The sequence below is a fragment of the Boleophthalmus pectinirostris genome, unplaced genomic scaffold, assembly GCF_026225935.1.
Source record: "Boleophthalmus pectinirostris isolate CB_2022bp ecotype Guang Dong unplaced genomic scaffold, ASM2622593v1 HiC_scaffold_21, whole genome shotgun sequence".
NCBI classification, from domain to species: Eukaryota; Metazoa; Chordata; class Actinopteri; order Gobiiformes; family Gobiidae; genus Boleophthalmus; species Boleophthalmus pectinirostris.
Window position 1 is genome coordinate 23,691,490 of NW_026571175.1, and position 27,334 is coordinate 23,718,823.

Here is a 27,334-nt window from a genome sequence, read left to right on the forward strand (position 1 = left end):
GAAATCAATTAAGTTTTGAGTGCAATGTGGTTTGATAAATTATGGACGAATTTTGAATTTAAAAATCCATTTTACTTTTACTTTTTACATTTGATTGTCTTAACAACAGCTGATTTTAAACACAAATGAAGTGTTAAAGGTGCAACTTTGCTGGTGCAGGATCTATCAAATGCTTTGTTCTGTTATTGCTTTGGCTAGAATGTTTCACAGTATGGCATTAAAATATTTCTATCTACATGGAGATCAAACCAGATCAAGTTACAGGTCAGATCTTTGGAGAGGTGACCCCACTCACAGCTAGAATTCTTGTTTGTCTAGGTATTTTTGCGCTATAAAACCACATGCAATTTAATAAATGTAAGGTAGAGCTGTTTAATGTTATACTGTGGAACATTCCCGGCAGAGCAATGACATATCCATAGAAACCAGCAGGTGACGGACCCCCAACCAAAAAGTTACATAGTACACCTTTAAAAATAGCTGATGCAAATGAACAGTGCTAATAATGTTTCATTAAGTAAATCTCTTAATGACATCTCCAGGTGTATTCCCAGGGTCTAGGCTCTGGTCTGCTGCAGTTTAAGTGTATGAGACAAGTACTGCATCTCATTATGTCATTAAAGTCCAAATCAGCCTGGACCACTTGTAATAATCACATTTTGGTGCTCTCTCATTGTAACTGTGGGCAGACATATCTCGGGCCGGTCTGAACCACAGTCTATGGGTGAGAACCAAAACGGGACCCTCCGCCGCAGCTGCATCTATTTGTCGTCTAGGGAACACAGAGGAGAGGTCAAGGGTCAAATAAGTTCACAGGAATCGGTTCTTTCACATGTTAATGCTCGAGAGGGGCGTACGAAAAACACTGCGGTGATTAAATTGTCGTCTGTTTGTGTAGCCGTCATGGCCGCCACTGTCTCACGGTGATGTGGCGAGTTAGTGATGGGACTTTAGAGGACTGCTCCGGGCTTAGACAAGTCAAAAGAGCTAAACAAGAGGCATGGGGCACAGGATAATGGAAAGACAAAAGGAAATCCTGTTCCTGTATTAGCATTGTATATGTTTATGGAAGTGTAGCTCTGTCAGGATAGCACATTTTGGAGGTGGTTAAATTGCTACGGAAAATATAATAATAAAGAATAACACTGAAAGTAATTTATAGCACGGACACAATAGCATAAAAGCAGGATTATCCCATTAAAGCCTTTTTTAAATGTACCATATTTAAAAAAACATGAGGTGCAACAAAAAACCCATGTAATAATATAAAAACCCATATTTATTCAAGCCTCTGCAGCCAAAATCATAAGGTAGCCTACAAAAAAAAAACAAAAAACAACTTTTCAAACTAAAATTATTTAACCGTAAACAACAGCAAAAAGGTATAAAATTGCCTAATTTTGGATAGTAGGATATACAGGCCAATTCTAACTTGGACAAAAAAACCTGAATCTCCTTCATAGGAAATGATTTTCTACCTCATGCTGCCATCACACTGTGCCCCTTTGGCGTCAATTCACGTGGGCACATTTTCAGTTAATAGCGCCCTCCACTGGACATTCCACATACTGTTATGCATTTAGTCAATATATTTCAGCATCTCAACTCTAATGGAATCTATTACAGAGTACGAAACAATACTAATAATATACTAATATAGAACTGCTGTGATATGTTTTAGTTTAATTTTTTTAGTCAGTGGAAGTGCCCAGATTACAAGATCCGCTTTTATTTTCTGATCTACAGCTATTGTAATGTTTCCTCATTGAAAACATACCGGGAGTTGTGTTTTGTTTTATTCACACATGTTTAAAACACAAACCCTGCATATTTAGGTTGAATTCTTCTCTCAGACCTAAAATGCTCTGTTTGTTCCACCTTGTGATGCCATGTACGATGCCATAATACGGGAAGTGCTCCATTGTGTTATTTGGATAATTTCAGCCCTAGAATCGCCAGTCTCTACTGAACTAATGGTAAAAGGCAGCTGAGAACTTAAAAACTACCACCTCATGACAACACAAGATGGAACAGAGGAGTCTGAGTGTTGGAGATGTAAACAGACTAATAATAAAGGATTACTCAACCATTTGTGAATAAAATGTTATGTTTTTGAGGAGGTTAACAACATTCTAACATGGTTACAACCTCACAAGAGACAATTTTGCATAATATAGGACCTTTAAACAGAACAGATCAAAAATGTTCACAGTGAAAAGTGTGGATTGAATAGTCTCCTCTGGAAACAAATACTTACTTGAGATGCAATCACTTATACAGTATATAGTAGGGATGTAACAATAACTGAAATATCTTGATATTGTATCGTCAAAAGTCTCACAATAATACCGTGAACTATCACAGTATATCGAATTACAAAATCCTTTGCTTGAAGGCATTGATTTATAGTACGTATAGCTAATAAACATCGGGAACTACATATCACATGATTCATTTCAGAGGAGACAACATGAAGAAATATGTTTTTACTTGAATTCTTGGGATTATGATGGAAATAATTCACACCGAAATCTTGTTAAGGTATTTTAAAAGCAAAAAAGTGTCCCATCTACAATTATATCAGCCTCTCCAAAATATTGTAATAAATATCATACCGTATGCATATCATGATAATATTTGGATAACGTTACATCCCTAGTATATAAACAATGAAACTTGAAGGACATACATTATAAATCTGAGTCATCGCGTAGACTCAAAAACTGTCTGCAGTAATCTGAGTGAAACAAATGCAAATGTGACACAGACATTTTCTTACACAACATAATGTTATATGATGTTTATAATAACATAATTATGAGATACACGTTGAAGCATATGGCAAAATAAATGGTGCGGAGCTCAAAGAGTCTTAAAGTCGCAACACCACTTACCACATAATGCTGTTTTCTCATTATCACCCATTGTTTAAAAAAGCTATTTGATACAACACCTGCGAATGTTCAGTCAAAATGTTCTCCGCATGACAACAAAACAGTGTCTATAACAATGTATATATCTCTCTCTGCTCTGAAAGTCACACTCAAATTTATTTTCTGAGAGCACTGCAATTCTTTTTAAAAAATTATTGTTATTTTGAAATTATACAGAACAAAAACAAAAAAAAGACAAACCAACAAACTAGAAAACACCCACACCGCATCCCTCTCTCCACACATCAAACACACAAAACTATAAACAAAAACCTCTGGGCAGACAAACATTTAAAAAAAGTTCACATTTTTAGCGCATACAGAAGAATTCACAAAAAGACAGAACTGACAAACTAACGCAAGAATCATATTTTTAAACTACAGGGTTAGCTGTTTTTTATGCAGAGTAAGAATATGAAAAATAATGTCTTGTTTATGGAGGAAATTATGGTATTAATTTCAGCTTTTGCGATTGCGTTGGTTCAATCTGTATTTTTTCTAGTAGGTGGTTTTCAGATTCTACAATGTGAGAATGTCAGATGAGGAGCAAGAGCCAGATTTCCCTACTGATTACGTTGTACTTTGCCATAAAATATCCAAAAGGTAAATGCACAAATGTTGGTCCTGATCATTTCTATTAGTGACTAGACCCAAGAACTCACTGTATTACAATAAAAATCTGTATTTAATTTTAGCTGTCCCAATCTGTATAAAATATGATTGGCCTATCGAATGTGCAAACTCCCCGATTCAAAACTGTCTGGTGAAATCTGAACATTTGTGGAGACACACATATCTCCACAAATTTTTTCCTTGATAAAAGAAGCGGACACTGTACTGGGCTCTCAAAGACATAGGCCTATAGATCAGAACAGCAGATAGAAAAATCCATTTGTCATTTGGACAAAAGTAGTTTTGCTGTTGTTTTGCTTTGTTTTTACTGAATGTTTGTTTTGCTATGGATCCTACCTGGACGACGGAGGAATTACTCAGATATAGATCAGAATGTAAAACCATTCCAGATCTAGATGACATACACAGGGACAAAACAGGAGCTAAAAACCACACACAGAAACATCCTTGTATTTCATGTATGTTATATAAGTGTAATAACTAATACATTTTTTAAAACAATAGCCATTTTCCTTCAATATTTACCTCTTAAATACCCTCCAACACCCAAACGCTACTTAAAGAGTATTGTTTAGTGTTAGTGGTGTGATGTGGCGTCCATATTGTTGCCCTGTTTTCACACAACTGCTGCCTGTCAATCAAAGCCAACGCCCCCAGTGCAAATAAACAAGTCCCGCCCTCTTCCTCTGCCTCTAATTGGCTCGGATTAAAGCAGCCATTATCTCAGTAAAGCTGATCTGAAGGCCGACCGAAATGCACGTTGCATTCTTGCTATGGAAATAAAGCACAAGACCCACTTTTGAAGGGCTAAAACTACAACAGCAGCCACAGGAAGCACTACAGGAGCTGAAAAAGAAATCAATAGCACGAGGATTTAGGCCAGTGTGTGTCAATAGTACCACGACTGCACGGAAATATTAGATCTTCTTCCCCTTGTATTGATCAATAACAAGTTTTGATTCAACTGTATTTGTTATTAAAACCAATAACATGTATTTCAATAGGATATTATTATCTGTATCAGTATTTATGATTATTTATTTATACTATTTACTTTTATTTATGCTATTTACCTTATTTATACTGTTTACCTGTCGATTAAAAAGACCAAAGCAGATCATTGATTCGAAATAGGGGAATCTCAATTAAAATCTCAATTAAATTAACTTCACAGCCCTAGTACTACTCTTGAATCAATAAAATAAATTAGGAAAACCTTGCAATGAGCTAATGAATACTTGCTAATTGTATTAATGTTTTAGTACTGATTCATGGCTTAATGTAAGTTCAAAAGATTGCACTGGTCATATGATATGCTTTCGAATACAAAAATAATACATATGATACATTATACATAAGCAAGAACTGGATATTATAATTTATTGATTAAAAACTCCAAGCAGGCACAAGATTTAAAATTTAAGTTAAGGTTATGCTCCATTATGCTAAAAATGACTGTTTAGTATAGAAAATACCATAGGAATGTCTATTTCCTGGCAAGTACTGAAAGTAAGTACTGAAAACATAAATTCACATGTTTGATATACTAACTAACACTGATAATGTTAAATGTGATCAAATTGGACTATAATGATCATATTTTTGCTTATTGTGTGACTCAAAGCCTGTGGTAGTGTTGGCGGGGCACAAAAGCTGTTTGTTTGGGGCAGAGCAGCGCATGGGTGCAGGGCGGTGGGTAACTCATCTTCAGGAGGTTCCCAGACCAGCCTTCAACCCCTCTGCCCCTCTGCCTCATGCCCCTCTGCCTCATACCCCTCTGCCCCTTTTCTCTCCATCAGACAAGTGAATACTCCACTTAGGCTCCGTTTCAACCCACAAGAATAAAATTATGTCAGACAACTGAAAGTCAAGTCCCGTCTAGTTCAACAATAAAAATACGGATTACTTAGTTTGCGAGACCATTCATGTTGTAGTTAATATCAGCCAAGTCTTACTATAATAATAATAACTGCATAAAGCTACATATATAAACATGCATTGTGTAATCTTAGACAACTCAACAGGTAAAAGAGAGATGGCTGAATAGTGGCGATACCTGACAAAACAAAGTTAAGATAAGGGGCCAAGGAGATGTGCAAAAAGTGGATTTGCACATATAAAAAAATCTGTAAAAACTTCAACAACCATGTGCTAAAAAGGTCTGTTGGTGATTGCTGCAGTAACTGTGCATATAGATCTTATGATATATAAGTTTATTTCTCTTTTAAGGTAAATTTTATGATGATTATTTATGTTTTGATTTGTTTGTATTTTAATGATTTTAATGTCTTTCTTATTCTGTAAAGCACAAATTTACAAATAAACTTGCCTTGCACACGCTCTATAATTTATAGACTATAATCTATAAAATACAACAGGTTATTTATTACCCTAAAGATAAGTCCATTCAAAAGGTCCACTCCATTAATTAGCAGCAGCAGGCTTTGGGACAATCTCTTCATAATTACGTGGTTTCCCTCGCAGACCCCTGCTGCGCTCTGCATTGGTCAAACTGGTGTCAAGGACCTCGCACTTGGTCTTTAGGAGGTGGACCTCAATTAGTTGGAGCCACGCGTCCTTTTGGAGAAAGAGGAACTGCGGCAGGAGTCTCTAAACACTCACCTCTGACCTTTCTGTGTCGACCTCTGACCCATGGGTCCCGGGCCACAATGCCGTCCCATCTGGAGCGGCCTGAGCAGGTCTATGACAGAGGGAGAAACCACAATCAAGAAGAACTGTGTGAAGCTATTGAGGGGCTGAGAAACAGGACCTGCCCACACCAAAGTCCTGAACCAAACTCACCTCTGATCAGGGCCAAACACGCGGGATGCCTCGTCTAATTGAGCTGAGTCTGAGAGAGACAGGGTTTCTCACGAACACGCTCTCCACAGGGGCGCCAACACAGCCACAATTATCTGGCAGTTTGGGCACAACAGAAAACTGCTCTGAGATGTGTTAGAGGTGCAGCTGCAAAAAGAGGATTGGGCTTTTTTTTATATGGTATATAAATTCATACATAATAGTGTGTGTACTAAAGAAAAAAGTGAGATTCAAGCCAACATAAAAATCCAAATATAGCAGATTTTGTATTTTGTAAATCAAGGAAGCCATTGTCATTTAGGAAGAAATGAAGACAACATTTTCAATACCGAGGAAGATGTTGATTTGTATAAAAAAAAAAAAAGAAAGTATTCATGGGAAAAAAGTCAAATGCTTCTAAGCCTACACTTGTATTGTGTTCATAGAAAGCAGATGCTTAAATATTTATTAAGTTATAGTTTTCAAACTAAATACAAAATAAACAAATCAACAAAACAATTTGAGTTATCTGCGAAATAAAAACTCTTTTCAAATCATCAACGCACCTGCCCCCATCTATGGCTCACTGATGCCACCTGGTGGCGACATTTTTTGTAAAATTTTGTAATTTATTTCTGTTCATTTTCATTTACAACTCAACCATAAAATGACTGGTTACTCTGAAGCACACTTTTGTGTTAACCCACTCTCAAACACAGTTCTTGAAGTGTACAAGTTATTATAGACTCATTTTACGCCGTATAAAATCTTAGCTTAGATCAGGCCTTAATCATTTAGCATGTCTGTTTACCTAAAGGCGAAATACAACAGGTAAACTCATGTTTTACGTTTTTAAGCACTGACTTACATTTTTTGTGTTTTGGGGAGATCTGTTCCTTCAGCGACAAAACTTCCGTGGACCACAGACAGGTGAGTCCGGTCACATGACACAGAACAGGGTTAAAATTGGACTACAGTTTTTAGCTAAATGGTACTTTAGAAATGTAAAGTGCTCATTACATGGCCCCATTTTATAGTGCAGCTATGTCAGTCTTATTTGTCAGAGGCCCGTGGTATTTAAGAAACATAAACAGATAATTCAGGATAGAAAAGGAGTTTATTCTTGGCTCTGTTCTACAAAACTTTATTACAACATAAAGCTGATGAACAAAACTGAGTCTGCTCTGTGGAGATACATGTGCTGTGTGGGCCTATAGTTTTTATGGATATGTAATGGACTGAAACTTCATGTAAGGGAAATACACATAAGCATCACTGTTGGATAAACTTTTAGCACCATATTCAGTAAAAGTATTGTGAAACACAAAAAGTAAAATATACAAATTTAGGTGGATGTACTATGAACACTGTTAGATACACAATAAAATGTCCTGTTGCCTTATATTCAAAATAAAGTGCCACTTCCTATGCTCTTTTAGAGGTCAAAACTGTGTCCACTCATAACATAAATAAGCAACACAAATCACAAGGTGTCCACTAATTACAATATGAAATCTATCAGGGATACCAAAAACATGACATACAAGTTCAAAATTGAAAGATGAAAAAAAAAAATGCTCTAAATACAGCAACTTTCAGCTTTAAGACCTTGTAGAGTAGACTTTATACAACCAAAAACACATTAATAAAAGGAAAACAAAAGTTGAATCTTGTAGAAAATGTTTCTTATTCTTAATATAATTGTGTTCACTCAAAGCTGTAGAAAATTGTGCTTATGTTCAAACCTCAAAACCACTGCAATTTAAAACACACAGTTAAAACTTGATGTCCCAGTACTGTGGCATCTCTTTGGGAGTTTCAAATTCATGAAAATCATATTCTTCAATCGCAGGAAGGTTCCTGTCTGTAGAAGTTACACTGGGGAACTGGGTTAGACTCCAGTTCTCTGCAAAATAAAACAAAAATTTCGCATTACAAAAAATATATATATATATATGTATGATAGGAGTGGGATGAGACACTATTTACACAAGACAAGACACAAGATTGAGTCCATGAGAACAAAACAAGACAAAATTGTTACATCATTTCTAATAAATTAATGGTGTGGTTCAGTTTACAATTTTGCTGTGAAGAAATCTAAATGTCAACTCTCAAAGGGTTCGTATTACGCTCTTTTCTGATTTATGTTATAATGTTGTTTCCTCATCAAAAACAGACCTGGAGTTGTGTGTTGTTTCATTCACACACGTGTAACACAAACCCTGCATATTTAGGCTGAGTTCTTCACTCAAACTGAAAACATCCTGTACCACCTTGTGATGTGGTAATACAGGAAGTGCTTCAGTGTTTTTAAACTCCAAACACCTTCACTAGAATCATTTGGATGATTTCAGATCTGGAATTGCTGATCAATAAACCAGGCTTATTCAAACATGTGGGAATGTAACATAACTCTGGGTATGTTTTTGATGAACATTATAACATGGCTTAAAGCTCCATTTTGTGTAATATAAAACCTTTAACCCATTTTTTGTCCAAACTAAATGTAAAACAGAAAAATCTTACAAGATAATTTTGCCACAATCTTTTCATGTGATCCTGTGTCCCATCCCTATTAACTGTGCAAAAATACATTTCTGATCGTACCAGGGATGCACTGGATCTGGGGTCTTTCCCACTTGCCCCCGGACAGACACCTGATGAGGGGGTTGAGTCTCTGCTGGAAGCCCTCGGAGCAGTGATAGCGGACAGCTGCGTTTGTGGGATACCTCTGTTTAACTTTTCCAAATATGGAGGCATTTCTGACTCTGGGAGGTGGACCACAGGAAGCTGGAATAGACACAAGAATTACAAGATGTTCATTAAATCAAATACACAGTAAATATTATGCATGGAGTGGAACTGCAAGAACAACTGGTTGAACAATTGTTGTAGGAGATATAACTATGTATACTGGCATTCTTATGTTCAGTGTTAACTTAAAAATGTTTTGTATCAACACTTTTTTTCACTTTTAAGTCATCGTTATCATTAGAAAAAATATGATAATTGAAATATGAACAAATTATGACATAAGTCTTCTTTTTATATTTGGCCGACAGCTGTTCTTCTATAGAAAGGACAGATGTAAGTGAAATGGGAGTGAAGAGCAAGGAGAGACAAAAGGAGTCTGGTTAAGGGACCTGGCTTTGCAACATGCAGTCTAGGTCTGCAGAAGAATGTCAAACAGATACCTATTACACCAATTACACTCTTCCTCATACATCCAAACTCTGCCCGTCCTCCCCCTCACTCTTTTCTTTAGTCATCCAGGTACTGCCCAACTTACTTACCAACGCTATTTGAAATGTACTTGTGAGAGGAGTTTAGGTGTTCAGTTCCACTTTACGTTCCTGATTATTAAGCATAGAGTGATTTGAATATCTCATAGTACTCACAGGTGCCCTTCTTGCAGGTATAGGCCAGGTGGTAATTACAGGGCACATCGCTCCAGCGTCCGTTGTCGTGCCAAACCATCACCACACAGTCCTCCCCAGAGAGGAAGTAACTGTCAGGCTGCCCCTTGTACCAGTTCTCATACAGCTGAGGGCACAGTCACAAATCAGTTATATATTTAATCAATGACTATATTCATTATAATGCAACATTCTACTGTGTACTATTCAATATCATCTAGTTTTAATTAAACTTTTCCTGAGTGCCTGGATTTAGTTATGATTGAGTTTTGATCTGTGTTTTTTTTCCCAAGAGCACCCTTTACTGTACATGTTTATAATTAGAAAACACTTCACTGACTGTGGGCTTTTTGTGGCTATACACATTTTCTTCTGTAGTTCTAGTGTTTTAAACTAACAAATGCTTTTCAGTTGTTTTCTTTTCTTTTGAGTAAATCTTTGTTTAAAAGTACTTTTTTCATGGTGAAGTCCTATCTTCCCTTATATATTTCCTTATAAAATTCTGAAAAATGGTGTCTAGTTTGGGTGTTTCTGTACCAGAGGGTTGCCATCCGACCAGCGGAAATCATCCTCAATTGCCTTGTCATTCAAACCAGTCCATTGGTACTCTTTGTAGAAATCTTAAAGAAAAACAAAAGGCCTTTAAATACGAAGTGTAAATACTATAAATTAAAGGGCCCATAATACACTATAATCTGATTTAAGTTATAATATTGTTTCCTTAACAAAAACATACCTGGAGTTGTGTTTTGTTTCATTCACACACGTTTAACACACAAACCTGTATATTTAGACTGAGTATTCTCTCAAACAGAAAACACCCAGCCCTTCTTTTAATGTGCTGTGGTAATACAGGAAGTGCTCTACTGTGTTTTTAAACTCCATACACTTTCATTAGAATCGTTTAGACAATTTCAGCCCTGAAATTGCCAGTCTCTACTGGGCAAAAGGTACAACACAGCCATTAACTTGAAAACTACCATTACACGACATCACAAGTTTTGGGACAGCAAACAGCCAAATAAGGCAGCATTACTCAAACATGTATAAATGAAACAAAACACAACTGCAAGTTTGTTTTCAGTGAGGCAACAGCATTATAAATTTGTGTAATATAAGACCTTTAAATAGTATAGATTAATGGTACTAGACTTACTGTTGATAAAGCCCTGCTCTTCAGGACTCATGATGGACACTAGATGCGCCCCCATCGTCCGGCAGTGCTGCTCCGCCACCTCCCAGCTCAGACGGCGCCCGTAGTGACGGTAACAGTAGCCCTGGAACTTATCCCAGCCCACCTCACACTGTTCCAGGTCTGAAAGCACACAAAGACGTGTACACACATGAACCACTGCTACTGCATGCTTTTAACCAAGGATGCTGCAGGAAGCTTGAATTGACATAAAATGGGTCCCCTTCACATCACTTAAGTTATGTTTAAGCTATATTCCCAAGCACACAGTGTTTTGCTATTTTTGCTACTTATTTAGAACTTATTATCACCATTTACATTGTTACTTTTGTTATTACAATATATTGTGATGTGTGAGCTACTGTGTCCAAATAATTTCCCTTGGGGATCAATAAAGTCTCTCTAAGTCTAAGTCTAAATTGGGGCACATTTGTGTATAGTATGTTTCTGCACTGTCACTGCCTGCTATCTATGGTGACACTCAGTAATCTTTCATTTATGTTTTTGATGAAATAACAGCATTACACCTTGGCTTAAAACTTACAAGAGTTAATTTAGCATAATAAAAGACCTTTCTTTTTTTTTTTTAAATTCCTACTACAATTGACTTATCCTTGTGTACAGACCCTATTTAGTCCTATATTGTATATTATCTTTGTCCCCTGTTGAGCCCAGGTTTAGATCCAGTATGAAGTATGACTAGTTTGGGTTTATTACTTTATTTACATCAGGTTTAAAGGTGCACTATGTAACTTTTTGATTGGGTGTCCATCACATTCTTGCTTCTATGGATACTTCATTTTAGATCTGAACTGTAACTTGGTCTGATTTGGTCTCCATGAAGACAGAAGGGTTAATACCATACTGTGAAATATTCCAGACAAAGCAATAACATCTCAATGAACAAAAGCATTTGACGGACGCTTCACCAGAAAAGTTACACAATGCATCTTTAAGTCTAGATCGCCTTGATTTTCAGAAATACCTGCTTCAGTCCACTCACCTGTCTGACAGAAATCTCCTCCATATGTGGGTAAGCAGAGGCATTTGATCTGTCCATTTTGATCTGTGCACGTCCCTCCGTTCAGACATGGGTCATTGAGGCACCCATCTGAAATGCAAAACAGAAAAGAAATAATCATTTTACAGTGTTTTTACCAGACAAAAACTACCAAAGCATAAGCCAATAGGACAAATACATAAAATTAACATGGACAAGAGGAATATGAACCAATCCCATGTGACATAAAGCAGGTGTCATGATTCTTTTAAGCCAACAGGTGGCAGCAGAAGACAACACAAGGAACAAGTAAAGCTGCCCAGTCGCTGTTTTGTGCTTTCTCTGCTTCATCTCAAGTAATTCCAATCATTTGGAAACCATAATTTAGTCTTCAACAAAAATTATATGTACTTTATGAATCATCACTTCTTATATTTTGCTGAAAAATGTTTATTGAGGACCACACAGAAGTCTCACAGTTAATATGATGCAAGTTACTAAGTTTTGCTCTCTCTCTTTTCTATTAAATTTTTATTTTTATTTTTTTTCTGATATTCGACTTACCGTGTATTTTCATAATTGAGGCTATAGGAAAAGAAAGCGTCTAAAACAGAGTGAAGTGCAGTGAAGGGATGCGCTCTGAAACTAAATATTTAAAAAGTAGGTAAGTACGTTTTATTTGTTTCCTTTGGCATCCTATAAACAAGATGTCTGTTGCATCTATAATTAACCCCAACTGTTAACAAGTGTTTTTAAGGTCCTTCTTAGGAGCCTGGTAATTTGGAAGCGTAATCACTGCTTTCTACAAATGTAATGACAATATTGTGACATCTGCGTAAAGTTACTGTCCTCTCAAATGTGTGTAGTATGTACTTTCTTAGATTTTGAGTTTAGACAAGCAAAGGGATCTGTGACTGTGCAGGCACGCTCTTCTCTGCAGCTCTCAAAATTGTTCTCCACGTCATTCGCACAGAAGGAAATGAGTTGTCTGTGATTTTAATGGCTGGGAGAATGGCACCAGGCCCAGATAAAGGTCACTGCTCATTACATTAGTTTTATTGGAGGAGCTGGATATTCAGTGTTGTGAATGTAATTACCCAGGCAGATGTGAAAAAGAGACGTCTTAAAGGGCCCATGTTATGCTGTTTTCTGATCTACAGTATGTTATAATGTTTCCTCATCAAAATCATACTTGGAGTTGTGTTTTGTCTCATTCACACATGTTTAACACACAAACCCTGCATATTTAGGCTGAGTTCTTCCCACAAACAGCAAACACTTTGTTCCACCTTGTGATGTGGTAATACAGGAAGTGCTCCACTGTGATTTTATACTCCTTTATACTTTAAACTAGAGGTGGGACCAAGTCGTTGTTTTGCAAGTCTCAAATAAGTCTCAAGCCTTTGACCTCAAGTCCGAGTCAAGTCCCAAATCAAATACAGGCAAGTCCAAGTTGAGTCTCGTGTCACTGGCCCATAAGTCCAAGTCAAGTTCAAGTCAAGTCCAAGTCGTCTGCTTTGAGTTTAAGTCATTTCAAGTCTTTAAACCAAAGTACCAAATATAGCTTAGATTTTTGCAAATTATATGAATTTTAAGATAAATTGTACTTAAAAATTCACAGTATATTCATATATGAGTATTTATAGAGTATATAAGAGTTTTAGAAATTAGTTTAATTAATTTTTTATTTTTAAATCTCTTGACAAGATCTTAATGTGAATCATTATGGTCAGAATAGAAAGAATTCAGATTTAGAAGTGTTTCTCGAGTCTTCTCAAGTCACTGACCTTCAAGGCCAAGTCAAGTCCCAAGTCTTAGTAAATTTTAACAAGTCAAGTCTCAAGTCCTAAAAATAGTGACTCAAGTCTGACTCGAGTCCAAGTCACGACACCTCTGCTTCATACATCTTCACTAGAATTGTTTGGATAATTTCAGTCCTAGAATTGCCAGTCTTCACTCAACAAAAGATAAAATGTAGCTGTTAACTTGAAAACCACCACTATATAACATCACAAGGTGGAACAGGTCATTTTGAGCTTTGGAAACGTAATCAGACAAATAATAAAAGATTACTCAAATGTGTGAAACACAACCCTAAGTATATTTTTGATGAGATAACAAAATTCCACCATAATTAAAAGTTCACATGAGTCCATTTTGTGTAATATAGGAAATTTCAAATCTGTAAGTCTTCCAAGAAATTCACTTTTCATTCATGTAAAAATTATATAGTTACCTCAGTGTGATCTCTATATTTTAGTACATGGGCCAAGTTGCCAGATAAGATGGTCATTCAGTTATAACCTCAGCCAAAATTTACAACTGTGAGATAAAGGAAGCTGCATGTGTGTAATAAAATGCTGATAAGACAAAATTTACTGTTTATAATTTTCATAAAAAGGGTTCTCCTCATCTGCAACATGAACCTTACAGAGTGGCCATTATTTATAGCCGACTTTATTCTGTGCCTTATGTGTAAGACCTACACTCTTCAGGCAGTACACATTTTATTTTAATCCCTTCCTTCACTACTTGGCTCTGTGTAAAAGTGCTCCTCATGCCCCAGTCAAACAACCCATGAACTGAAAGGTCCTATATTACACAAAATTTACTCTTGTGAGCTTTTAATGATGTTATAATGTAGTTACCTCATCAAAAAATACCTGGAGTTGTGTTTAGTTTCATGAGTAACCCTTTGTTTTTAGTTTGCTCTGTTTGTACCTTTTGTTCAGTAGAGATTAGCAATTCCAGATCTTAAATTATCCAAATGATTGTAATGAAGGTGTATGGAGTTTAAAAACACAATCGAGCACTTCCTGTATTACCACATCACAAGGTGGAACAGAGGGTTTTCTTTTTGAGGGAAAAACTCAGCCTAAATATGCAGGGTCTGTGTGTTAAACATGTGTGAATGATACAACAACAACTCTGGGTATGTTTGTGAAGAGGAAACAACATTATAGAGTAGATCATACAGCATAATATGGGCCCTTTAAAAGTGCACTACGTAACTTTTCGGGTGGAAGGTCTGCCATTGCTTGTCTGCACGAATATGCTATTGCTTCGCCCGGAATATTCCACAGTATGACATAAACTTGTCTAGTATCTATATGGAAAAAAGTAGGTGACACAACCAAGCCAAGTTAAAGGTCAGATTATCCACCAAAAAAGTTACATAGTACACCTTTAAAACCTGTGTGCGTTAAGGAACCTGTTGTTTTGTACAAGATGAGACAAAAACAAATGCGGAGTAGTTGCCTTTATCATTGTCACACCTGAAAAGACAATACAAAGGTGATATGAAAGAGATGGTTTCTGTATTAAAGAACATGGCACATAGAGCTAAATACTAAAACACAATATTGTGCTTATTTACATATTAATAAATTGTGCTTTTGCAACAAACATAAGGAAATGAAACACAGGATTTATGGTTAGTCATGTCATTATTAGACTGTATATAACATGGATGTAGTAATAGTGAACAGGTTTTAGCTATTTTTTTGTTGAAAAGTTGTTTATCACTGACCTGGTATAGGAGGAACTGTATTTTCCAACTCCTGACATTTAGCGGGGGGCTGTGTCTTTGATGCTCACTCCAAAAACACGGATTAATGAGTTAACATATGCTCCTTTGTCACTATGGGGTATGTCCAGTGTTTTTCTTGCTCTAACTACATACAGAAGATACAAACATAGTGGTTGAAAGTGTTGGGAAGATACTAAATACATCCACCAAGAATACGTATTTGAGTCACCTTATTCTGGTGCAGCTTCTTTTTCATTTGGTTATAGAGTCAGAATATAGTTACTTTACTAAAATCAAAAGGACTACATTACGGTATTTGATCATGTAATTTAGGCTTCGAACTGCACAGAATCAGTGAGAAAAATAAACAGTTCTGCTCTTGTGGTGAGTGTGTGTGTGGTTTTTCCATCTCCAGTGAGTGATATGAAATGCTTGAAAAACAGTGAAACAAATATAAAGCAGTTTTTAATACTATGTTTCAGCTTTAAACTATAATTTAAATGCAACTCCATGTAAAAGTATTATGTATTCAGATTAGAGTACACTGATTGGACCATGTATCGGAATATGGTACAATTTACATTTTAATGCAATTATTGAATATTCTGTAACTAAATACATTTTCAAAGTATTCTCCCCATCACTGTTTGTTGATAAGTCAAGACTTTGCATTGGCTTTGTGACTTTATGCCCATCATCATGTCTCAAGCATCATTAGTTTCATGGTCAAAAGCTGGAGCTACAATGAAAACTGTGTATCATAGTGTTATAGCTTGGTATTTATTTACTCTACCAATACAGTAGTGTAAGATTTAAGCATATTTTTATTACTGTTGTTCTCTTATCTTATTCATTGTTATAAGTTAAAAATATATAAAGAGATTTTCTAAAATGTTGAAATGTTTTTCACTCTACATCCATCCCTTATATACAGTCTACAATGTCAGTCGTCAATAAACATTCATTAATTTGCAGTCAGTGCTGGTACCATCAACACAAATTCTTTTACATTCAATTTTCAAGTCATTTAGTAAAACTGTGTGGTATGCTTTGACACAAGTTAAGTTCGGTCATTCAACTAAAACAGGAACACGCCCTATAAGCTATCACAGTACTTCACAGAAGTCAGATTTGGGTCAAGGTGAAGAAAGACATCATGCATAAGGGGAGGCTGTCCCAAAGGTGAGTAACTTTAAGATGAAGTAGTGAAGAAGTTGATTTGAGAAGTAAAAGGGGTATGAAGCAAGGCAGGTTTTGGGGTAGACAGACAATTAGTACATCATTGTGTTGAGGAGCAAAAGGAGGAGAGTTAAGCTGATAAGACATACTTCAACTTTACCTGATATTTTCCCTGTTCCGCCTATAGCTGCCCTCTCTACAGGTAAGATATGCAGTGAGGGGGGCGGGGTCAGACTAAATTTGTGGTCCGCCCGGCCAGTATCCACTGGGGGGATGTGCACTGTCACTGTTTGGGGAGATGAGGTCCCGTGGGTCACTTTTGGCACTGCAGTGGTTAAAGGGGTGCGCCTGGTCCAGTACGGTCTAGCTGTAGTAGTTTTGGCCGAGTTGTGATGGGACAATGTGGAGGTTTTCCTATTATACTCATGTTCCTGGGGTCTAGCTGTAGTGGTCAGTGATGTCCAGTACGTGGTTTGTGAGTCATTGGAAAATGCTGAGGAGTTATTTTTGTCGTTGGTAGGCATGACTAAAAGTTCGTCTTCAATACTTGTGACAACTGCAAGAATTTCTTCAGTCGGGGTTGTTTCAAAATTTGAACTTGCTGTAACGTTATCTTGGCTGACTTCATTCTCGTCATCAAACGTAGAATTGGCCGCTCCTTGATGAAAATTTTCCTCATTATTGTCAATAGTTGCATTTTCATCTTCTAGAGATTCTCCTTCCAGACCATTTTGGCTGGTGAAAGTGATGTTATCTTCCATAGTTGGTGTAGGCTCATCCAGATTTGGCAGTGCAGTTTCAGGTTCTTGACCACTTGCCTCTTGAAATACACCGGTCACTGCCTCTAAATACTCCCTGTAGTTTGGTTTAATAGAGGAATAGGACACTTGTGTAGACTCTGTGGTACCAAAACTTACAGTAGAGTCTAAAAGGTTGTCAGAATTGGTGGTTGTGATGAGTTTAATTTCTTCACTTTCAACCACAGCTGCATCTTCAGATTCTGCACTTGTGTTTTTAATCTCTTCTGCAGGTGAAGTGGTCAGATTCAGGGCTGTTTGGTGGGTTGGTGTGACACTGGGCAGGTCTGATGGTGCAGATGGACTTGACATGCCCAAAGTTTCAGGACCGGCAAGAATGGCCATAGTTGTAACATTCGTGTCAATCTCTGGAAAAAACAAATACAGAGAAATTTAGACTGCAATTTGGATCATTTAGCAATATTTAGCAATATTTATGAGATGCTGTGATCTATGGGTGAGAGAATATCACTATATGTGACATCATTCATCGTGGTATTTAGGCCCAGGTGCAGGCTGAAGGTAGCCAGGCTGGCGCCACCTAGTGCCTCCGCTCAGTTTAATTTCTCTCAACGACTAGGCCTGGAAGACCATACATTCTGTGTTGGCAGTGATTCCCGAGATCGAGGATTTAAAGGAACAAAGAGAATGTTTGGTGAATTTTTATCAAGGGGAAAGACATTATTGCCCTTCTTCTTACGGGATTTGGAAAAAGCTTAATATACCAGTTAGCCCTGTTAGCGGAGCATTACATACGTCACAACCAAATAGCAGAGAATGGTTAAATGAAAAAAGTATCCGCCTATCGTTGAACGAACAAATTCTAATGCTGTGAGGTCAAATGGTTTCTACAAAGTGAAATGGGCTGATGAATCAGGCTAGACTGAGGGTGCATTTGAGTTTGAAAGAGAAAAGGAGTGCAAACATAACATGCTTCCAAAGGCATTATTTTAGGTGCCTGAATTGACGGTGCAAACACTGTTGGTATCATAAAAAATTTTATTGTAAAAAAGTAGTATTATATCAGAGAAAATTCACAAAAACACTTTTTTAAAATTATAAAAACATTTTTTTGTTGTGAGCCTTGCCATGGATTTGAAAATGGATATCAATATCAGTATCGGCCATAGCAGCTTGACTAATATTAGGTATTGGAACAACTTTAAAAACATTCGAATCCTTATTTTTTCAGTTTAGGAAAGAAGTCTCCTTAAACATGTATCTTAAACATGCATATATAAGGGCTTATCTTGATTGTCAAACATCACAAATAAAAATAATTAAGTATAATAATTTGTTTGACTGTGTTTTGTATTGCTGCTTATAGGATTTCTTTTTATATTGTGCGTTTATTGTGTGTATATTGTGCGTTTGTTTTACCTTGGGACTCATCTCCAGATCCGTCTTGTGAAATCCACGTTATCAGCTCTTCAGTGGAAGATGTTGCCATTTGAGTTGGTTCCGTCAAAATGTCTTCGCTCTTTTCTGGTGCTTCTGTCAACAGTAAGATTTCCACTGGTTCTTCAACTTTAGACTCCTCCAGCTGCATTGTGGGTATTGTAGTTGTATTGGTCTCCTCCATCATAACCTCCTCTATGGGATCTTCCGAGCTGTCTACTTCTGTGACATTTGTTTGCACTGACTCCTCAATCTCAGCTAGTTCAGGCTCTTTAGTAGCTGTTGTTTCATTTTTGAAATCAGAAATTGCAGTGACGTTTTCAAGCTGCTCAAAGATAGATTCTAAAATATGTTGTGTCTCATTATCATGACTTAGATTGTAATTTCTGCTAGTTACCAAAACATGTGGGATTGTAGTTTGATTTTCTGCCTTAACAAAAGTTGAGTTAACACTTTCTTCAATGTCAATAATATCACCATCTTCAGGAATTGTACTATTATTCTCCACTGATTCTTCATCTAACTCTGGTATTTCTGTAGCTGTTGTGTTGTTTGAATCAGTAGGATCTTGTTCAGTTGTTGTGTTGTGGCTAGATTCATTTGTGTTTGCTACAGGAGGGGTTTTCACAGTTGCAGGAGCTGAAAATACTGAAATTGACTCTAGAAAGCTCAGGGCCTCTCTCTCCACTTTCTCAGTTTGGTGCAGTTTGAGTTCTTCATCTTTTTCTGTGAACATAACAACGCTCTCCTCAATGTCCTCAGATTCAGCGGGCAAGTAGTGAAGGGCAGAGGGAGCAGTGCCATTTCCTGTAAAGTACAAAGTCAAGTAAAAAAATGAAATTATAGCATAAATAGAGACCTAGATATACAAAATCTATTTTAAAAGATATAATTTTTTCAGATTTTTCATTCATGATTTTAGAATATAGACTTGCCCTCGAGTTTATATAGTCCAGACAATGATAACAATTCTAAAAAATATATGAATATGATATATTTTTAATTTAATTTTTTTTTACTAGTCACAATTATTTCAATTAATTGCTCTATAGGAAGGAGTATCTTTGTTCAAGATAGATTCTCTTCAGTTAAATTTGACCTTTTATGCTTTGGGGCATGGCCAGTTCTGGTTACAAACAACTGTACCAAACAAAATTGTCCATATCTTACAATGATATTTTCTGATCCAAGTTATAATGTTGTTTCCTCCCCAAAAACATACCTAGAACTGTGTTTTGCTTCATTCACACATGTTTAACATACAGATCCTGCATATTTATTTAAACGGAGTACTTCTCTCAGACAGAAAACAAACCTTCTGAAGTCATGTGGTAATAGAAGAAATGCTCCACTGCGTTTTTTTTTTGTTTTTTTTGTTTTTTTTACACATTCACTAAAATCATTTGTATAACTTCAGCCCTGGAATTGCTTCTCTCTACTAAATTAAAGATAAAAGGTAGCTGTTAACTTGAAAACTACCACTGTATGACTTCACAAGGTGGAACAAAGCATTTTGAACTTTGGAGATGTAGGTGTAGACTAATAATAAAGTGCTACCCAAACATCTATGAATGAAACAAAACACAGTCCTGATTATATTTTTGAAGAGGGAACAACATTATAACATGGCTAAAAGCTCACAAGAGTCAATTTTGTGTGATATAGAACGTTTAAAGGGATAGTACGGCATTTTGGATATAGGACCTCATTTCCCAGTGAACCAGAGTGTTGGAGATGTTTGGAAACACTTTTAAAAATATTCCATCCAGTCCTTGTATTTGCAGAGGTCGCTGGTGCTAGGCAGTGTTGTGCAAGTTCACACTTTTCATGAACTAGTTCAAAGTTCAGTTCATTTTATATTTAGATGAGATCTGTAAATGAAAGGCTGCATTTATTTTTCAAACTGACTTCTAGTTTACAACAACTTTACAAGATCCACTGTTGGACAAGTGACTTTAAAACTGTAATGTGTTATTTATGACTTGTTATTGTCATTTCTAAGTCATTTGTTACATTACAATATTACTGTATTTAAAATGTAAAACATTACACGACTATTGCAGCACTTTTAATTTACTCTCACCAAAAGAACTGTTAAGATGCTGAACTTTTGCGCCGTATATGGACTAAATCAGGACTAAACCAGGTCTAAACCAGGTCTAAACCAGGACTAAACCAGAACTGAACCAGGTCCAAACCAGGACTAAACCAGGTCTAAACCAGGACTAAACCAGAACTGAACCAGGTCTAAACCAGGACTAAACCAGGTCTATACCAGAACTGAACCAGGACTAAACCAGGTCTAAACCAGGTCTAAACCAGGACTAAACCAGGACTAAACCGAACAGAACTGAACCAGGTCTAAACCAGGAATAAACCAAGACTAAACCAGGACTGAACCAGAATTGAACCAGGTCTAAACCAGGACTGAACCAGGAGTGAACCAGGTCTAAACCAGGACTGAACCAGGAGTGAACCAGGTCTAAACCAGGAATAAACCAAGACTAAACCAGGACTGAACCAGAATTGAACCAGGTCTAAACCAGGATTGAACCAGGACTGAACCAGGACTAAACCAGAACTGAACCAGGACTAAACCAGGTCTAAACCAGAACTGAATCAGGACTAAACCAGGACTAAGCCAAGACTAAACCAGGACTAATCCTGGACTAGAACTTGGAATCTAGGACCGCCCCTGAGAGAACCCCGAGTGCGATCGGGCGTCAGCTGCGTTTATCTCGGTGGAGCGCGGACTTCTGCGTCGGTCCTTTCGCTCAGGATCACGGTCTACACGGGCGAACCTCCGGCGTTTCACCGCTGCTGATATCGCGGTGATTTTAGCAAATTTGTATGAAGAAAAACGAAAAACCCACCATTTCAATCCAGGTTAAAAAAGCATTGTGACGCGCGTTACTGACATATGTACCAAGTAAAATAATAAGCGCGCGGAGCAGCACGTCCTGTGCGTGTAGATTTCAGAAAATAGGATCCATCCACTTTTTTGACGCTCTACACGAGCGTAGGCGCGTATCCCCGTCAAAATACACAGAGAGCATGTATCTGTTGTTGTATTTGTGCATTTACCATCAGCACATTGTGCTCCCTGGGCAGTTGTGGATCATGTGAAAGAGCCCAGATCCACATAGACTGTTAATTAGTGCTTTGAAATTTACTTTTGAAATCCTTGCGTTTGCCGTGGTCAGCCTGTACAGAAGGTAAATACAAGCAGCTAAACGCGCCCAGTCAAGTTTGATTGACTTCCCATTGAGAGACACAAGAGCCCGTACGTTCCGTTAAAGCTGCCGGTGGAGTCGCCTTCGCGTTGACACGCGGCTGTGGTTTCGCGAGGTGAAGTGCGAGCAGATCGTCACTCGTCAGGTGAAAACAAATTCCGACGTTTAACTGAACCCCAACAGTGACGTACGTCGTTCCTCACACATAATTTGAACAAATTCACGTTCAAGTTCTTGATTTACAAAAGTGTTGCGTTCAGTTCAAAGTTCACTGAAAAATGAACGTGTTCAATGAACTTCTTATGAACTCGTTCATGCACAACACTGGTGCTAGGCTAGTGCATATCAATGGCCATAGTTAGCCTGCCACTAAAAACAGTCAATCTATTATTATGCCAGACTATCCATGTGAATGTTTGTGTTGATAGAATAATTTTAGAAATAAAATCAACCTTACATGCAGAATTTATGTCTGAGCAGCCACGAGTTGTACTTTCTTATAGAAAGCTTGGCAGCAGCGGACTGATAGTGTCTATCTTACCAATAAAGTAAAATTCTGCTGCTGCTGAGAAAATAGTCCCTCAGCATGCAACGATTCATGCGATGCAAGGTTAGTTTTATTTTAAACATTATTCTATCAACACAGACATTCACATCGACAGTCTGGTGTAATAATAGATTTGCTTTGGATGCTGTTTTTAGTGGCAGGCTAATTATGGCCATTGACATGAGCTAGCCTAGCACCAGTGACCTCTGTAAATACAAGGACTGGATGGAATACTTAAAAAAGTGTCTCCACACGCCTCCGACATTCTGGCTAACTAGGACATGAGGTCCTATGTCCAAATTTCCAGACTGTCCCTTTAAAGAGGGTAGAGACAGTAAGAAAAACATTTAGCAGATAATAAATCGATAATACTAGGAACACACCTCTGAAGCAGTAAACATCATGAAGACTTGATGGTTCGGGGAATCCAGTCTGGTTGCTGAAGAGGTACACAGTTTTGACTCCGGGCTGCGAGCCTCCACAGCGCTCCCTGGGGGTGACAATGGGGTATCGCACACTGCCGTCCGACAGCCACCCGGGACTGCAGCGGTCCATGCCCTCGCTCCAGGCCAAATACAGCTGAGCCGTGGAGGCGAGCTCTGCCTTCAACGCTCTGCAATATGTCTGCGCTACTGGGAAGGACAACTGCTGTGGTACCGGCTGAAAAAACACCTCACCTAAAATTAAAATATAAATAAATATGACAATTTTAATGCTGCATAATGATCCAGGGAAATTGGAGTAATATGTATTTTAGTTATGTACCATCCATGTGATCGATATAGCAGTACACATCATATAAGCTGTTTGGGTCCATCGTGCCATAGTTTCTCACACCAGGACGCCCATCCATGTCTCCAAAGCAACCTTGACGTGGCTTTTGAATGGGGTACCTAAAAGTTAAATCAATTAATTAAAAGGGGAAAGTAATTTCAATGTACTTCCAAGTATTATTTTATGTGTAGCCCTACAGCTGTAAAAAAGTAAGATTTAGTAAGATTTAGAGTAAGATTTAAGATTAAGTAAGATTTAAAAGGCCCATATTATGCTATTTTCTGGTCTGTTATTATGTTTCTGTTATTATGTTTCCACATCAAAAACATACCTGAGTTGTGTTTTTTTTACCCTGTAAATTTAGGCAGAAACCACTTCCACTTTGTGATGTCATGTGGTAATACAGGAAGTGCTCCACTGTGTTTTTAACCTCCATACACCTTCATTAGAATCATCTGGATGATTACATTGCCAATCTTGACTACACAAAATGTAGTTGTTAACTTAACAACTACTACTTCATGACATGACAAGTTGGAACAGAGCGTTTTGAGCTTTGGAGATGGAGACAGACTAATTGTAAAGGACAGTAAGAATTTTAAAGATCATGTGTGAATGAAACAAAACACAACTCCAGGTGTGTTTTGATGAGGTACCAACATTATAACGTGGCTTAAAGCTTACAAGAGTTAATTTTGTGTAATATAGGATCTTTAATAAACAGGTCAGACAGAAGTAATATACCTGACAGATTGGTCTGCTAGCCAGCCTGCGTCGCACTGCTCATATCCGTCATGATAAGCTGCAAGGAGATGATCGGGAGTTGCCATTTCCGCTCCAATCGACTCACACGCTTTCTGGGCCTGAGGGAAGGAGAAGGCATAACGGCCCATCGCATCTCTGTAGTGGAAGACCACACCTGAGGCAAGAAGCATAAAGGTTATTGTTACTGTGTACAAGCGGTAAGGTCATTATATTGATTTGTATTGATAAGTATTAATATGTTAACGCGTTTTTTTTTTCTTGTTTTTTTTTTTACTTTCATTTACTCAGAATTTGGGTTAGGTGGAAAAAGTTAACTGACCCTGTACACTTTTGGCTGGATTTGACATTTGTTTTAAGTTATACTAAGTCATATTTAAGTCATAAATTCTCATAATAAATGGTTGCAGTGTCTTGCCTATTGACAGTTTGACCCAGAGACTCATTGGTTGAAAGGAAAACACTTCTTATTCTTAGTTTTATTTATTTATTTATTTGTAAATGTTTTAGTGGCTAATTTCCACCTTTAGTCCCTCGGCACTATTTCACTGTCTCACTCACCTTTGATCTTAAAAATATTTACCTTTAACCTTTAGTTGCACGATGTCACTGTCGTCCTCCAGACCCTGCTGCACCTCACAGCGGTAATGCCCTGAGTCACTAGAGCGTATATCATATAGCCACAGCGTCAGGTCCTCCGAAGATGAGGTGTAGTTTAGTAACGCCGCACGGTCTTTAAACGCCTCATTGACCTTTACCCTTTGATCCCGCGCCACTAGAATCTGTTTTTCTATCCCTCCGGACACCACTGACCACTTCACTCTGGGTTCAATGGAAGATGGTACAGACGAGAGGGACATGAAACAGGGGATCGCCACCATGCTTCCCAAAGAAGATTCTATGACATCTGACTCAAGGATCTTCACCTGGAGACGTGCGCTGGACTCTGCAAAGAAACCGCCCCAAACAATATGACTATATCCAACCACAAATATATATATGTAATATAACAATAACAGAATTGTCAATAGAGAATATGCATTTCTGTCCACAAAGCCAAGCTCAAACACTGGGGTGATCGGGCTTTCTGTGATCCCCTCCCCCTCCACCCTTCCCTCCTGATATGCACACCATCATAGACTTTGGCCTGTTTAAGTCCAGGCTCAAAACTGTTATCTATTCAGACTAGTTTTCAACACTCAATAATGCAATGACACTTTGAACAATTTGTTTTATTTCATTGTTTAATGTTTTTCAATGTTTTATATTGTATTTGTGTTGTAAAGGGCTCTATAAATAAAGACTGATTCACTATACCAGCTCTGCACCGCTCACTCAGTCCTTATAATCTTGGCCTATGTCATGAGAGGTATAATACTCCCTACAAAAGCAGCTAGACTGGACTGGACTAGATTGGAATGGATATTACAATCACAATGTCTTTGTTGTGTTAAAGTTATTGGGTCCTGTACTGATGGTAAATACAATTCTCAAGATAAGTGGGCAAGTGTACAGGTATATTTGTATTTCTGTAGATTTTCATTGTCTTTATAGGGAAAAATTGTCCTCTGCATCTTTCAAAGTTCCTCAGGGCAAGTGGTCAGGTGCACTGGGACTTCTTCGAATCTTGAGACAGGATCTTGAATGCGTTCAGGATAAAATAGTGATACAGGTGATACACGTAGGAGAGAAGGCTGCTTTTTTTTTGGTCATACATAGGAGATTGATGAAGATCCTCTAAGACTATGACAGTGCTGGAACGTAACGAGGTAAAGTTCTGTATCTAAGTATACGTTTTAAGTATCGGTACTTTACTTAAGTACAATTTACAGTGGATACTTTTTACTTTTACTTTACTACATTTGAGAGCAGGTATCTGTACTTTCTACTCCACTACTTTTTTGAACTGGACTGAAAAGTAAAAGTAAGTATTTTTATGAATATGTGAGACCTGCTGCAAAGACCAAGGGGGTTATTTTTAACATTCATTCATAATCTGAGCAAACAAAAAAAAATATATATATAAAAACAACTAAGAAAAACATCTGCACAAATCTCAAAATCACTGCATTTGAAACTTTGTTAGATCTCAGAACACAAATACTTTTTACTCTTTTTACTTATTTTTTTTTGCTCAGGTATCTGTACTTTTACTTAAACAATAAAATTGAGTATTTCTTCCACCACTACTGGACTATGACCTGCAATTGACCCAAGGAGGCTTATGTGGCACTCTCTCTACCACTGTGCCAAAAATCATTCATAAATTATTCAAACACCGTTATAACATTTACTGAAATATTAATTTGAGGTTATGTTGCAGAAACAAAACAAAACTGACATTTGATATATCAACAACTCTCTGAAAATTTCCAGTGTAGGATTGACCAGAGAGAAAAAGACTGATCTAGTCTTTTGCCCCTTTTTCACATAAAAATAATGTTTAGTTAGTCCAGTCCTTAAAACTCAATTTCCTTGTAAATCAATGTAGTCTAATTGGTAACCTTGGTAACCATTATAAAAAATGTGCCCATCTGAATTGCACAAATACACAAACAAACAATAGATATTTAACTATAAGCCTGAAAAAGATGAAAAAATGAGAAAGACAGGCATACTGACTGAGTGTTCTTGCCTCTCTACAGATCTGACCTGTAACTAGGTCTGGTTTGGTCTCCATGAAAGGAGAAAGGTTTACAATACCATACTGTGAAACGTTCAAGACTAAGCAATAATATTTCCATGGAGAAGAGCATTTGACAGAACCTCCACCAGAAAAGAAAGTTACACAATGCACCTTTAAAGATTTAATTTTTCCACAGTTTTTTTTCTGCATTTATTTGTTTTTATCTGATGTTGTCTTCCTTATACCATGTTTAGTTTTTTGTGTGTGTGTTTGGGGAAAGGGGGTGGGGCTAGAGGGTTGTATGCTTTGTTGCTTTATGTTTGTTTTACATTTGTTTTATATATTGCTTTATGTTTTTGTGTCTTGTTTTTGTATTTATTATTACTCTATTGTTTAATATTTTATTCCTTTGTCCTTAAAGGTACACTGTGTAGCATTCTTAGTGGAGGATCCACCATCTGTTTGTCTCCATGGAAATGTTATTGCCTTGTCCAGAATATTCCACAGTATAGA

The 27,334-nt window shown here is 37.3% G+C and overlaps 1 protein-coding gene across 1 annotated transcript; it reads right to left on the bottom strand.

The window, feature by feature from the left end:
- Positions 1-5,990: 5,990 nt before the first annotated feature.
- LOC129410025 (brevican core protein-like) lies at positions 5,991-25,076 on the bottom strand. The gene is made up of 13 exons (XM_055157093.1): positions 24,779-25,076; positions 24,178-24,352; positions 23,425-23,552; positions 23,043-23,336; positions 18,862-19,686; positions 16,845-17,849; positions 11,980-12,087; positions 10,941-11,099; positions 10,322-10,404; positions 9,767-9,911; positions 8,962-9,158; positions 6,196-6,267; positions 5,991-6,143 (listed from the first exon to the last, which is right to left on the bottom strand). Exons 1-13 carry the CDS (start codon positions 25,074-25,076, stop codon positions 5,991-5,993), a joined length of 3,642 nt encoding a protein of 1,213 aa, XP_055013068.1.
- Between the last annotated feature and the right edge of the window lie 2,258 nt (positions 25,077-27,334).

Bases quoted from the DNA above. Each gene is read 5' to 3' on its own strand.
- LOC129410025 (XM_055157093.1), bottom strand. From the start codon at position 25,076: ATGGTGGCGATCCCCTGTTTCATGTCCCTCTCGTCTGTACCATCTTCC. The intron at 23,553-24,177 runs GTATATTACTTC...TTTAACTTTTAG, and splicing joins CTAGCAGACCAATCTGTCAG to GTACCCCATTCAAAAGCCAC. The intron at 6,268-8,961 runs GTATTTTTGCAC...CCTCTGTCATAG, and splicing joins TCCCTGGTACGATCAGAAAT to ACCTGCTCAGGCCGCTCCAG.